This window comes from Hemitrygon akajei, chromosome 5, assembly GCF_048418815.1.
Source record: "Hemitrygon akajei chromosome 5, sHemAka1.3, whole genome shotgun sequence".
NCBI lineage: Eukaryota > Metazoa > Chordata > Chondrichthyes > Myliobatiformes > Dasyatidae > Hemitrygon > Hemitrygon akajei.
In genome coordinates, this window is record NC_133128.1 from 7,955,010 (window position 1) to 7,970,714 (window position 15,705).

The 15,705-nt window shown below is 45.3% G+C and overlaps 1 protein-coding gene across 1 annotated transcript in view; it reads right to left on the minus strand.

The window, feature by feature from the left end:
- The window catches only part of LOC140727468 (E3 ubiquitin/ISG15 ligase TRIM25-like), a 71,223-nt gene that overhangs the window by 2,947 nt on the left and 52,571 nt on the right, over positions 1 to 15,705 (minus strand). The window contains exons 6-7 of the mRNA XM_073044795.1: positions 13,829 to 14,035; positions 571 to 680 (exon numbers count right to left, since the gene is read on the minus strand). Of these exons, the coding sequence (XP_072900896.1) occupies positions 571 to 680; positions 13,829 to 14,035 (317 nt within the window). The remainder of the gene's footprint in view (positions 1 to 570; positions 681 to 13,828; positions 14,036 to 15,705) is intronic.

Sequence of the window (15,705 nt, forward strand, 5' to 3'; positions counted from 1 at the left end):
GGAATGACAGCAGCTGGGCCAGATGTGAAATGGGTGCACCCGAGACGCCAGGTCACACTGTTGAGCCCTCTGGAGATGTAGTGGGCTTAAACTGACAAAACATCTAAGAAGGGGGAGGTGCCCACCTGATGAGCCCTGGGAAGCATCTGCCATCCACCAAACCCCACCTCAAGATCTCTATGCTATGACCCAAGTTAGTATCTGCTTATCAAAGGGATTGACACATCTAGTCCTATGAGCTCGAACAATGATATCATACCAACAACAGTCAGTCTCCCCTATCACTGTGAAAACGGGTGCTATCTCTCTATCCCTTGTTAGTGAGAGAGAGAGCTTGTGCATGTTGAACTGTTGGGTAAACAATAGTTTACAATGGGTCACACGGAGAGGGGGTTACTCAGAGAGAATTGTTAGTGAGGAAGGGGTTACACTGAAACAAAGAGCCACACTAAGTCAGCAGTTGCATATGACTTGGTGGGAGAATTAGAGAGTTCATTTGTTTATGTTGCTGCTTACTGATTCACCTGTTACATACGTCATACAATTCAGGGAATGAGTTTTTATGCTAACCTAGTATCTGCAATATGGTCGTCTGGTACCTCTGGTATTCCCCAAATTTATTCTGGATAACAGTCCTGATAGCAGACGTGTTCAGGGTTCCACGCTGTGGCTGTGTGGCTCTGTAATGCAAGAGTAAACATTGCCTTCATTAACAGTTCATTGATATTCAGAAAGTGGAAATGGTGCAAGTGATTACCAACACAACTCCTATCTGTGTTGCATCGCCAGTCTCTTTGTAGATGGAGTAATCCAGGGAAGTTTATTTCATGTATTCCTTTCTGAGAGTATCTGAATGTTTGAGTTACAGCCTGGTCTGGAAACACCAACACCCATGAATGGAAAAGCCCATAAAATGTAGCAGATGCAGCCCACTGGTAAGTCCTTCCCACTACTGGGCACATCTGCAAGGAGCACTGTTGCTGGAAAGCAGCATCTATTATCAAGAATCCCCATCATCCAGACCATGCTCGCTTCTCAGTGCTGCCATCAAGAAGGTCCAGGAGCCTTCGGTCACACACCACCAGGTTGGAACAGTCAATACCCTTGAACCATTAAGTTCCTGTACCAGCGTGGATAATTTTACTCACCTCAGCTGAACTGATTTCTCAACCTATGGACTCACTTCCATAGCCTCTGCAAATGAGTTTCTCAATATTATTTATTTACACAATTTGTTGTCTTTTGCAAATTGGTTGTTTGTTAGTCTTTGTTTCTATATAGGTTTTCATAAATTCCATCGTGTTTCTTTATTTTCCTGTAAATGCCCGGAAGAAAATGAATCTCAGAATTGTATATGGTGACTTATAGGAACTTTGATAATAAAGCACTCTTCTATGTCCTACCTTGCAGGTTTGCAGATGGCGCAGAATTTGCAAAGGTTGTGGATAATGAAGACTATCAATGGAAATGGGATATGGAGCAAAGATAAGGATCAGCTTTATTTGTCCCATGAACATTCAGACTTAGAGTAAAATGCATCATTTGTGTCAAGTCAAATCAGCAAGGACTGTGCTAGGTCCAGCCCACAAGTGTTGCCGTGTTTCTGCACCAGATAGGACACCCACATGTCACTAAACCTAACCGGATGTCTCTCATCTGTGGGAGGAAACCAGGCACCTGGAGGAAATACAAACAGTCGCAGGGAGAACGTACAGACCCCTTTCAGACCGCAGCATGAATCAAACCCTGACTCTATTGCTTGTGCTTTAAAGCAATGTACTAACCACTGCACTACAGCATCGCCACAGTTAGAAATGTGGGGTTATAACATTTTCTGTCATTCATTTGTTGTGTTTTTTCTTCTCTCTTTCATGGATACCTGTAAGGATTTCAGGTCGTATAATTTATGTTTTCTGACATTAAATTGAAGCATTGACAAGTGGTGGCTGTGTGGCCTTGGTTGTAGTGAGGACCAGGCCTCGAGCTGCAGGCTTGCCTGTTGCAGCAGTCCAGGCAAGGAGACATTGGAGGCAGTTTAGCATGGCTGGGTTGAGGGCTGGCCCTTCCATTGTTCACTCAGTGGAATGACAAACTGGATTGTTTGCACACATGCATACGTTCAACTGCAGGCTATTAAGAACTGTCTATAATATGCATGCACCATCAACTTGCAGGATATGTCATTTAGGGATTTGGGCTATATCTTGTTTTATGTGTGACTGTTAGTTACCTACTATCTTATATGCACTATATGTGCCTTGTGCAGTGAATGACTGTTGGTGTTGTGTTTTGTACCTTGATTCCAGAGGAATGCTGGTTCAGTTGGCTGTGTTCATGGGTTTTCATGTATGGTTGAACGACAATTAAACATGAATTTGAACTAGTGAAGAAGGCATATGGAATGCTTGTCTTCATCAGGCTTAGTAGAGAGAACAGCAGAGCAGGGTCTTCAGGCTACGACGTTATCAAGCCTGGAAGACTGTGCACAGATTCATTCATCACACTTTTGGAAGAATGTGACTTCACTGGAGGGGCTGTTTATTTATTTTTAATTGAGCCTGATTTAACTCTAGCCTAATCACGGGACCGATTAACCTACCAACTGATGTCTTTGGAATGTGGGAGAAAGCTGGAGCCCCTGGAGGAAACCCACTCAGTAACAGGGAGAATACACAAACTCCTCACATTCAGTGACAGGAATTGAACCTGAGTCACTGAAAAGCATTGCGCTAATCACTGCGCTACTGTGCCACCCTACTGTACCATGTAGAGGTCTTTTTTTATCAAAGTAAACTTTGTTCACAATTAAAACATATTTTCAAAAAGGATCTGTGCAATGCCTTTCATTCCTACATTAGTACTCAAAACATTAGAGTGTTCCATTATTTTCCTTGAAACAAATTGGACTGTTGCTACTCATGTGGCCCCCTGGGGTGGTATACTCTTGAGAAGCTTTCTCACCCAACGCAATCCCTCTCTGTCCAGTGGCAGAAGGACCTTATTCTGTTTTCTTTCCTCCCCGAGCCCGGTGGTGGCTGCACCAAGTTTTAGTGCACCCTTCAGCATGTACATCTACAGCCTGGAATGTGCTAGTTAGTGTGCGTCTCAGATCACCTCCGACAACCAAGTGCAGCTCCTGGACTTCACATGTGGCTTAGCTACTAAGCATAGCAGAATCATTTCTACTGACAGTAGAAGGGGCAAAGTCAAGTTACTGATGTCTTAAAACCAGTTACTTCTGGCACATAGGGCTCATCAGCTGCGTTTGGCAGCTCATCTAGGAGAAGGAAAACTTTGATTTCAAACTTCTGCTGCCTTGTGGCTATACCCACTCATGGGGAAGGCTTTGGGAGTAAACTCCCAGGGGAAGAATCCAGAGCTGGAGTCCCTAAGGAAGTTATGTAAGTTCAACACTGACTGGCAACTCCTGCGATGCTGCTGGCGCCAAACCGTATCAGTCTGTCTGTGCTGTTCCTTTGTGTTCACCAGTTGCGTGGAAAGGGAGAGCTTGTTATGTGGCCGTCAGCTTGCTTTCCATATCGTGGGTTGTGTACTGGCTTCTGTATTGACTCACAGACTGCTAGGACACATTTTCCTTGGTCAACTCTGACCAATGGAGGGCTTGGAATGGAACATCATGGTTCTGTGTAAGGAGAGCTTGAAGAGGTTGATTTTGTTTTCCCGAGAGTGGAGGAAACTGAAGGGCGACCTGCCACAGATATAAAAAATTATGAGGAAGATAGCTGGGTAGATGGCAAGAGTCTATTAGCCATATCATCCATCAAAATCCAAATACAGCATCCATCATCAAGGATTCCCATCATACAGGCCATGCTCTCATCTCGCTGCTGCTATTGGGAAGGAGGTACAGGAGCCTCAGACCAACACTATACAGTTCAGAAACTATTATTACCCCTCAAGTGTCAGGCTCCTGAACAAGAGAACATAACTTCACTCAACCCAATACTGCACTGTCCGCACAACTTATGCACTCATTTTCAAGGACTCTTCATCTCAGATTCTCTTTTCTCTTTGTATTTGCACAGTTTGTTGTCTTTTGCACATTGGATGTTCGTCTTTCTTGTTGTGTGCGGTCTTTCCTTGATTCCATTGTGTTTCTTTCTATTTCCTGGGAGTCTCCACAATAAAATGAGCTGCAAGGAAGTACAGGGCGACATTTATGTACTTTGATAATAAATATACTTTCAACCTTGAAGATTGGTGGGTGTGTCTAAAACAAGATAGCATTGCGATAAGGTGAGAGGTAAGAGCTTTAAATGAGAAGGGGGATTTTCTCACACAGACAGTGGCTGGATTCTGGATAGCCCACCCTGAAAAGGTAGCTAAGGTAGGTACTTGTGCTATTTTTAAGAAGCATGAGAACCACCAAGGCATTGAACACTGCAGACCAAATGTCGGTAAATAGGACTGGTAATGATAAGTACAATGGTCAGCAGAATCTGAATCCGGTTTACTATCACAGACATATGTCGTGAAATATGTTGTATTACATCAGCATTACAGTGCAATACATGACAAAAGTAAATTACAATTATATACACAGTAGCATGCAAAAGTATTAGGCACATATAGGATGCCTTAAGACTTTTGTACAGTACTGTCTTTGTCAACCTGGAGCAGAGAGCGAGTTTGTAAATCTGGCGGGAACAAAGGATGTTGGGAATGGTGAGGGTGGAGTGCCACGGGAAAGGTGGCAGAGAAAGAGTGCCAGGGCAAGAGTTTCTGCGGGTGTGGACACACTCAGCCCTGCGACTCCAAGCAAGGTAATTTGACTCCAAACAATTGGTATATTGCTCATTACAGAATGTCTCTGGTGCTTCCTGCTCCCTGTCCTGTCCTTTCCCCTTTTCCCAACCATGATTCCTTTCTCCCTGCCCCTTCCCACTCTCAGTCCACAAAAGAGACCCATATCAGAATCAGGTTTTTCATCACTCACATATGTCATGAAATTTGTTTTCTTTTTGTGGCAGCAGTACAGGGCAATACATAAAATTACTACAGTACTGTGTAAAAGTCTTAGGCACCCTAGCTATATATGTGTGCCTAAGATTTTTGCACAGTACTGTATATTAAAAATTAATTAGTGCAAAATAGTGAGGTTGGAGTTCATGGGTTTGGAAATCTGATGGTGGAAGGAAAGTTGTTCCTAAAACATTGAATTTGTGCCTTCAGGCTCCTGTACCTTCTCCCTGATGGTATTAATGAGAAGGGGGTATGTCCTGGTGGTGGGGGTCCATTATTGATGGGTGCCACATTTTTGAGGACATCCTCGATGGTGGAGAGGCTAGTGCAAAAATAGGCAACTTTACAAGACAACAACACACACAAAATGCTGGTGGAACGCAGCAGGCTAGGCAGCATCTATAAGGAGAAGCACTGTCGACGTTTCGGGCTGAGACCCTTCGTCAGGACTAACCAAAAGGAAAGATAGTAAGAGATTTGAAAGTAGTGGGGGGAGGAGTAAATGCGAAATGATAGGAGAAGACTGTAGAGGGTGGGATGAAGCAAAGAGCTGGAAAGGTGATTGGTGAAAGTGATACCGAGCTGGAAAGGATCATGGGACGGGAGACCTCGGGAGAAAGAAAGGTGGGGGGAAGCCCCAGAGGGAGATGGAGAATGGGCAAACAACAAAATATGTCAGGGATGGGGTAAGAAGGGGAGGAGGGGCATTAACGGAAGTTAGAGAAGTCAATGTTCATGCCATCAGGTTGGAGGCTACCCAGCTGGTATATAAGCTGTTGTTCCTCCAACCTGAGTTTGGATTCATTTTGACAGTAGAGGAGGCCATAGACATATCAGAATGGGAATGGGACGTGGAATTAAAATGTGTGGCCACTGGGAGATCCTGCTTTCTCTGGCGGACCGAGCGTAGGTGTTCAGCGAAATGGTCTCCCAGTCTGCATCGTCGGGTCTCACCAATAAAGAAAAAGGCCACACCGGGAGCACCGGACACAGTATACCACACCAGCCGACTCACAGGTGAAGTGTCGCCTCACCTGGAAGGACTGTCTGGGGCCCTGAATGGTGGTGAGGGAGGAGGTGTAAGGGCAGGTGTAGCACTTCCGCTTACAAGGATAAATGCCAGGAGGGAGATCGGTGGGAAGGGATTGGGGGGGGGGGGGGGATGAATGGACAAGGAGTCGCCTAGGGAGTGATTCCTGTGGAAAGCAGAAAGAGGGGGGAGGGAAAGATGTGCTTGGTAGTGGGATCCTGTTGGAGGTGGCGGAAGTTACGGAGAATTAACTTTAGGTCCAACGTAAAAACCAGCCTCCAGGTCCATGCCAGGTTGATGTCAAGCTTGCAACTCGACCTCGTAAAAATAAAAAGCACTGCCACCTCCAGTTTAAATTCCCACGTGGAATATTGTGGAGGATTATATACCCAAACCCAGCACAGCCCCCACTTGTCCTATTTAACCTGTCTCAGAGCGATGGTCCTTAGGACCTGGGGAATTCAGTGCGGTGGTCCTTGGGACCCAGCGGACCTCAGGAGCCGGCGGAGCTCGGGACTCGCCGCCCGCCATGTTTCTGTTCCATTGATAGGAAGCGATCGCGATTGAAAATAAAGTGGAAATAATAAAGCATTTGGAAAGAGGTGAAACACCATCGGTCATTGGAAAAGCGTTAGGCTACAGTCGGTCAACGATCGGAACAATTTTAAAGGGTAAAAGATAAAGTGAGAATAATGGAGCATGTGAAAGGCCCCGCCCCGATGAAAGCTACAATTATTACTAAGCAATACAATGGTTTAATTATTGGAATACATACGTTCCTTAAGTGTTTTGTATGCATAGAAAGGTAAAATATATACTATACTAAGACAAACGTTTGACTAACTGACGTTAAATAATACCGGCTGTACTTGTTCCGACTTATGTACAAATCCGAGTTAAAGACGGAGTCAGGAACGGAACTCGTCCGTAACCCGGGGACTGCCTGTACAGTGCAGAACAGGCCCTTCCAGCCAATGAGCCACACTGTTCAGCGACCTACCTATTTAACTCTGACCTGATCACAAGATGAGGGTCTTTTATTTCTAGATCCTATGATCCTGTTATCCTATCCATTAAAAGTCAGTGTAAACCATTGGAACTTAAACATTTTTTTCCAAAACTACAAAAGTTTATCGACACAAAAACTACACCACAATTCAAACATCAAACATTTACAAGACAGTGGACAAATTCAAATATGGTTATCACCGTCCACAAATTTGTCAGTTTCCTAGAGGGAGGGGCCACTATTCCCAGAATTCCCCACTGTATACATGGTAACCAAATGCTCCCTCTCCAAGGACACACGGGCACCAAGCATATCCACAGAAGAGGGCCAGGCAGCGTCCTCAACTACCTGCCACCTGGACCCCTGAATGGCCACTTGACCAGGCCCAGGACCAAGTGCAACAGTAGATGCTATGAGCGACCTGCCCCCTTCTGTACCGGGTGTCTATATTTAAGGAGTGTGGTGAACTACATATACCTGTCTGGACTGCTCCTGTGGCTCCTCCCACAGACCCCTGTATAAAGGTGATGGAGGTCTGAGCCCGGCCTCTCTGTCTCCGGGATGTAGTATGGTGGTCACTCACTGCTCGTTCCTTCTTCCAGTCAATAAAAGCCGATACCTCGCATTTACGTCTCAGAGTGAGTTATTGATGGTGCATCAAGGAGCTTGGGGCTAAAGTGCAAACAAACCCTGAGGACAGCCCCTTCAGATATTCAAATAGGGGCTGCAGCCTCTCACACTCCATATACATGTGGTACACTGACTCCTCCCAATCGAAGATAGGACAGGTGGATGGGGTGCCAGTGAACCTGCTTAAAAACCTGTTGCACGCTACTGCCCTATGCAGCACCTTCCACAATGTACAGGGGAAAGACCCCTGTATGAAGGGATTTCCACTGGGGTCACCCTTGCTGCCACATGGTAAAACAGCCTGCCACAGTGACCCTGGTCAACCGATGAGAGCAAGGAACTGAAAGGGGTGCAGAAGCAGCGGAGGACTTAAACGCTGAGCTCTGACCAGCGACCAATCCAGAAATCGGAAGTTTGAGAGGAGGTGACTTAAGTAGAAAAGGCAGCGTCGGATCGTGGCAGCGCAATTGAACTTTGACCAGTGACCAATCCGGACATCAGAAACCTGAGGCAGTGATTTGAATCAGGTCCGCTGATTGAGCAGACAGAGGCAGTGTCGGATCGCTCTCTCCTCCTCTCGATGGGGGGAGAGTTTGCTACTTGTCCTCGCATCAGGAACCTCAGAATAAAAAAAGCGTTTGGCAGACTGTAACACTGAAACAGCGACTGTCGGTCTCCTCATTCGCTGTGAAAAACGGCTGATATCCCTCTGTCCTTGTTGGTAAGAGAGAGAACCTGAGGCACGTCAAACTGTCGGGTAAACAATAACATATTTGTTGACTGCAGATCATGGTCTCTCTTTGAGTGCTTTGCTGTTGCTGGGTGGGTGCTGGGCACTGAGGCTTTTTTGCTGAAACAGTCGAGGCAGAGGAGGAGCTTGAGGCTTGTGCGGGGAGTGGGGAGGGAACTAATGTTTTCTGGTCTTCATTCTTTTGGGGTTTCTGTTTTTCATGGATGTCTGGCAAGGAAAGACTTTTGGGTTGTATACTGTGTATATTATCTGATAATAAAGGGAACCTTTTGAGCCAGCGACCAAACCTGACATAAGAAAATTGAGAGGAGGTGATTTCAAACAGGTCCACTGATCGAGTAGAAAAAAGGTGGCATTGGATTGCAGCAGTGTGATTGAGCTCAGACCAGTGGCATTCGGGATTGATTAGCAAGAGCAAATGAAAGGAAGGCAGGGACAAGCGCAGCGGCCGTTGTTGGATTGGACAGAATCCGAGCGGTTATGTTGAGGCTTCAGTCAGAGAAAACAGAAAATAAAGAAAAGCTTCAGGTAAAGTTATTTTTCCTTCCCTTTATACCTTCTCAGCTAGGACAGTAGAGTGGAATACTCCTCTTACAGGATGTGGGACCTTCAGTATCCCTGACCACTACAACTGTGAGAATTACATCCAGCTGCAGCTGCTAACAAACCGTTTTAAGGAGTTGGATCTGAAACTGGATGAACTCCAGATCATTCAGGAGGCTGACGGGGTGATAGATAGGACTAACAGAGAGGTAGTTACACCCAAGGTGCAGGACACAGGAAACTGGGTGACAGTTAGGAAGAGGAAATGGGTTAAGGAGCTAGTTCAGAGTACCCCTGTGGCCATCCCCCTCAACAACAGGTACATCACTTTGGATTCTGTTGGGGAAGATGAACTAGCAGAGGAAAGGCACAGTGGCTGGGTCTCTGGCACTGAGTCTGCCTCTGTGACTCAGAAGGGAAGGGGGAGAAGAGGTGCGCTGTGCTCATAGAGGATTCTTTTGTTGGGGGATGGACAGTAGCTTCTGCAAGCAAGAATTAGATTCCTGGATGGTATGTTGCCTCCAGGGTGCCAGGGTCTGGGATATCTTGGATGAAGTTCTCAGCATTCTTAAGTAGGAGGGTGAACAGCCAGTGGTCATGGGCCATGACATGGGTAGGATGAGTGATGAGGTTGAGTTCGGTGCTCAGTTAAAGGGCAGGACTTCGAGCATTGTGATCTCAGCATTGCTACCCATGCCACGTGCTAGTGAAGTAGGAAGATTATACAGTTTAACACATGGCTAAAGAGTTGGTATAGGAGGGAGGCATAGATTTTTGGATCTTTGGGCTCTCTTCCAGGAAAGGCGGGATCTGTACAGAAGGGATTGTTTGCAGTTGAACTGCAGGGGGACTAACATCCTTGCGGGAAGGTTTGTTAATGCTGTGCAGTGGGGTTTAAACTGGAGTGGCAGGGGGATGGGAACCAGAGTACCTGAACAGGTAGTAGAGAGTCTGTGGAGGCAGATGTCGGTAAGATCTCAGCCAAAGTCAAGAATCAAAAGGTTGAGCATGAGCTGCGTACATTTTAATGCAAAAAGTATCGTAGTAATGATGAATAGATCAGGGGCATGGATCTACACTTGGAATTATGACGTTGTAGCCATTGGTGAGACTTAGTGGCAGCTCAGTATTCTGTTGTTCCATTGTTTTGGATGTGACAGAGTGGGAGGGATTGAAGTGTGAGGGGTGGCATTATTAGTCAGGGAAAATGTCACGGCTGTGCTCCGTCAGGACAGACTGGAGAACTTGACTAATGAGGTGTTATGGGTGGAATTGAGAAATAGGAAAGGTAAGACCACATTAAAGAAGCTATATTACAAACCATCCAACAGTTCTCAGTATCTAGAGGAACAATTCTGTAAAGACATCACATGTGGGTGTTATTAACTTCCCACATATTGACAAGGAATCCCATACTGTAAAAGGACTAGATGGGACAGAGATTGTTAAATGTGTTCAGAAAAGTTTCTTTCATTAGTACATAGAAGTTCCAACAAGATAGCGTGTGATACTGGATCTGCTATTAGGGAATGAGACGGTGCAGGGGACAGAAGTTGGTGTAGGGGAACACTTTGCATCCAGTGACCACAATTCCACTAGCTTCAAAGTAAATATGCAACAAAAAAAAGGTCTGGTCCGCAGGTTGAGATACTAAATTGGAGAAAGGCCATTTTGATGGTATCAGAAATGATCTGGCAAGTGTGGATTGGGACAAGCTGTTTTCTGGCAAAGATGTACTAGGAAAATGGGAGGCCTTCAAAATGAAATTTTAAGAGTACAAAGCTTGTATGTGCCCATCAGAATAAAAGGTAAAGATAACAAGTGTAGGGAACCTTGGTTTTCAAGAGATATTGAGGCCCTGGTTTAGAGAAAAAAGGAGGTGCATAGCAGGTATAGGCAAGTAGGAACAAATGAGATGCTTATGGGGTACAAGGAGCACTTAGGAAAGAAATCAGAAAGGCTAACAAGAAGGCATGAAGTTGCTGTAACAGACAAGATGAAGGAGAATCCTAAGGAATTCTACAGGTATGTTAAGAGCACAAAGATTGTAAGGAACAAAATTGGTCCTCTGGAAGACCAGAATGATAATTCACGCGTGGAGCCAAAGCAGCAGGGGGAGACGTGAAATGAATTCCTTGCATCTGTATTCACTCAGGAGACAGACACAGAGTCTATAGAAGTCAGGCAAAGCAGCATCAACTTCATGGACCCTGTACAGACTAGAGGATGTGGTGTTCACTGAGCTGAGGCAAATTAGAGTGGACAAATCCCCAGGCCTGATAACGTGTTCCCTCAAACCATATGGGAGGCAAACACAGATATTGCTGGGGCCTTAGCAGGGATATTTAAAACATCCTTAGTGACAGGAGAGGTACCAGAGGATTGGAGGGCAGCTAATGTTGTTCCACTCTTTAAAAAAGGCTCTAAACATAATTATATGCTGATAAGTCTGACATCAGTTGTGAGAGAGTTATTGGAAAGTACACCAAAGGACCAGATAAATCAATATTTTGATAGACATGGACTGATTAAGGATAGTCATCAGGGTTTCTTGTGTGGTAGGTCCTCTCTAACCAATCTAGGGACTAGGAAAGTGGACGAAGGCAAGGCAGTGGATGTTGTCTATGTGGACTTTAGTCAGACATTTCCAGCAAGATGACAGAGCAACTGGTCACAGCGGCTTCTACAGGGTCAACAAAAGATGCTACCATTCTACTTTAACACACTTCTAATGATTTCAGGTACTGCAGGTCTACACCATCAGCGAGTTGCTTGCTGGCAGACATAATGAAGGAGCTGCACAACATGTTGCTGCCTGAATCAATTGAGGCTTACAGTCAAATAGCGAGTGGTGTCATGGTCGCTTTTCTCGTCATCGTAAGGCCTATTTGGACATGGTTAATCTGGTACACCACAAGTTCAATCTGCTGATTTATTGGATGAGAGCAGGAACAGATGGAAGGGGCCTAGTCCACAGTTGTAGCGAGGACTAGGCCTGAAGCCTTGCTGTTACCTGTTTGCAGGAGTCAGAGCCCAAAAGCCTCTGCCCTCCCCTTCCAAGCACAAGCAACAGCAAGCAGCAGTATCAACCCCTCTCACTCCCATTCCCCCACGTTTTCTAGCATAAAGCATCAGCATTCCCACAATCCGCCATGCCAGCAGCAGCATAGCTTCCTGAGGGAAACCATAGTCTACAGTACATCAAAAACTAACTGTTCACTCCAACATCGTCGACATCCCTTCCACAGGCTCACTCACTCACTAACAGGGGAGAGACAGATATCACTCCTTCCACAGCGACTGGGGAGCCAAAAGTCACTATTTCAGTGTTACTGTCAGTCTGAAGCGTTTTTTTCCAAGCTCTCCAACTCGAGAATCGGCAAATCAATTACGGAGTGCAGAGTCTTCCAACAGCCCCTCTCACTGCCTTCGATGTTCTGGCTCCCGCTACGCTTCAGTACGTGACATTGGTGAGAATTCATGTCCACAGGACCGTGCAGGCCCCGAAGTCTCCTGACTTTAAAAGCTCAAAGTTTCATTTTATTATCAAAGAATACAACTCTGAAATTCGTCAATTCTCCAGATAGCCAAGAAACCAAGAAAGAAAAAGAAAAAGAAATGAAAGGAAAGGCAGCACAGTCATCGACCCCAAATCCCACCTCCCCTCAAAAAAAAACAAATAAAAATAGATCAGGTACATTAACCCCCAAATCCCTCATGCCACGCCAAAGAAAACCCAAAATGGATCAGGTCCATTGACTCCTAAATCCCACCTCCCGTACAAAAAATGACCCACAGCTCCCCTCCGCCACACAAATAACCCCCCGAGAAAGTCAGACAAGAAAACTCAGAAAATTAAAACTATAAAACCAAAATCTAGAGTCTATATAGTCCAATATATCACCCAAAATACAGCCTGAAGTCCAAATCCAAAACCGCAGAGAAGTATCTCCAGGCCCGGACGCAGCAGCAGGCCTTTCCCTGTCTGGTACAGAGCAACCGATCAATAGACAGGCAACTGGCGCTCACCCTCTGCACTAGCTTCAATGCTTCAGTTGCTCTCCTTGCTTTACTCGCTGAACAATGGGAGCTTTAATTGGAAAAATGTGGTCAAACATTGGCTTGCACCCCATCCTGGAGCCTTCTCGCCACAGGGTTCGCTCACACTGACTCCCGTAACCTCAGAGACTGCAGAGCGCTGAAACCCTCAGCCGATCTCCAAACAGCAAAACACGGGCTCCAGTTGTTCCAGCATCACATTCAAGATGAGAAACAAGCTTAAAAGATATAAAAGAAGGCTTCAAGCCAAACCTGAGCATATCAAGATGCGGCCAATCAACAAGCTCCAAGGGCGGGAACAGGCCATAGTGCAGAACCACAGGTTTTGAGTGTCACTGTAGATCAAAATTCCCGATAGTACTCCAGCCACCACAGTGTGAGGGTGAAAGGCGAGAAGTTTAAGGGAACACGAGGGGAAATTTCTTCACTCAGAAGGCCAGGAGTGTGTGGAATAAGCTGCCAGCACAAATGGTGCATGCAAGTTCGATTTCAACGTTTAAGAGTATTTTGGATAGGCATAAGGAGGGCTTTGGTCCAGGTGCAGGTCGATCGAAATAGGCAGCTTCAATGGTTTCAGCATGGACCAGATGGACTAAAGGGCCTGTTTCTGTGCTGTACTTCTCTATTCCTAATTCAAAACTTCTCTCAATCCAGTGACGGCAAGAACAATGTAGCCTGATGAAAGGTGAATAGATTATAAAGCAGAGCAGCTCTAATTTCAACCTGAGACACACAAAGGAATGCGATTACAATGGAAAAGTTATATTAATAACAATCCAGCTGTCTCCACTAGATGAGAGATGGAAGTAAACAGCTAAAGTACCTGAAGGGCTCCAACTTCTTTCCCGGAGTGTGTTGGTTCCTTTCACGAACACGTCTCAATCCAGCATCAGAATCAATAGTAGATTTAATATCACCGGCATTTCTTGTGAAATTTGTTGAAGATGCATAGGTACCAAATATAGGGACATAATATGGCTTTATCACCTGTTTGGTAACAGTAGCTTGGTGTGGTTGGAATGGAGAGAGTCTGCAATGATAAAAAGAAACACAATCCGTAATCTAGAATAAACAGAAAAGATGAAAAATGATGGTTAGTTCATATATAAGAATCTTTAAATTGTAATAATTGACACATTGATAAGGAGGAATTTCATTAGCCAATGTGTGGTGAATATGGAATTGGTGGCCACAGACGGCTGTGAGGTCAAGTCATTGGATATATATAATGATGGTGTTGACAGGTTCTTGATTAGTCAGCGTCTGAAAGGTACGGGAAGAAGGCAGAGAACAGAGTTGGAGGGACAATAAATCAGCAATGATGGAATGTTGGAGTAGAATCAATGGGCCAAATGGCCCAACACTGCTCCCAAGTCTAATTCACTTTTAAATGGCATTAGGTTAACAATAATAGTTTCATGAAATGAGAGGGAATCCCTTTGAAATTGCAACTGTGTTTAAAAGAGCTGTATATTAGATTGGCAGAATATCAGATGGTGACAAAGGGGCCTCCCCACCATCAAGGACACCTTCAAAAGGCGACGTCTCAAAAACGTGGCAACCACCATTAAGTACCCCCATCACCCTGGACATGCCACCTTCTCATTGCTACTAAGAAGGAGAAAATGGATCAGCCATGATGAAATGGTGGAGCAGATTCAATGGGCCAAATGGCCTAATTCTGCTCCGATATCTTATTGTCTTATATTAAATCTGATTCTCATTCTGATTCTGATGAAATGTCTTTGGAAAATGATGAATGTTTGGACAAGCCCATCCAGCCCGAGTTGGCTCACAGAATATACTCGTGTCAGTGATCAATATATTTTTGGTTATTAGGGGAATGCAGAACTCAGACTGGGTGATAAGGTGGAGATACGCCTCTACCAATGGAGATATAAGGAGCTTCTTCCCTCCACTAGCCTGCAGGTCATCCTTGGGCAAGGTGTAGCCCACCAGACAGGGTCATGTAAAGCCATGGGATCAGGTGGTGGATGGTCATATGAGCAGCTGGTGCACATCACAACTCCTGGTTATGCCACCACTGACACCAGGCAGACGATCTCTGAAAGAGTATTGATCATGGCTGGGGTCACCCATCTTGTAAAGACGCTGCCCAGAAGAAGGTAATGGCAAACCACTCCTGTAGAAAAATTTGCCAAGAACAATCATAGACATGGAAAGACCATGATCACCTAAGTCATACAATACAGCGCATAATGACAAGGACTAAGAACCATAGGACCATAAGACACACTGTAGGAGCAGAGTTAGGCCACTCAGCCCATCTAGTCTTCTCCACTGGATGATCATGGCTGATTTATTTTCCCTCTCCTGCCCTCTTCCCTTAAGCTTTGACACCCTGACTAATCAAGAATCTATATATCTCCACTTTAAATATACCTCATGACTTGGCTTCCACAGCCATCTGTGGCAATGAATTTCACAGATTCACCACCCAATGCAGTACTATCCTATGTTCTGTGTAATTCCACCTCTTCCCTCTACCACCTGAGTCAATCTATATATCATCTCTCACTGCCCCACAGCTTAATCCACCAATCACTCTCTGGCCTCAGTTTTACCTCCCCCTCAGAGCCTTTACAATGGCCTCTCCCCTCTCTGCCCTCAGTTTTGACCCAAAGATTCGGCAGTTCCTGTCCTCCCACAGATACTGCTTGACCCATGGAGTTCCTCCTG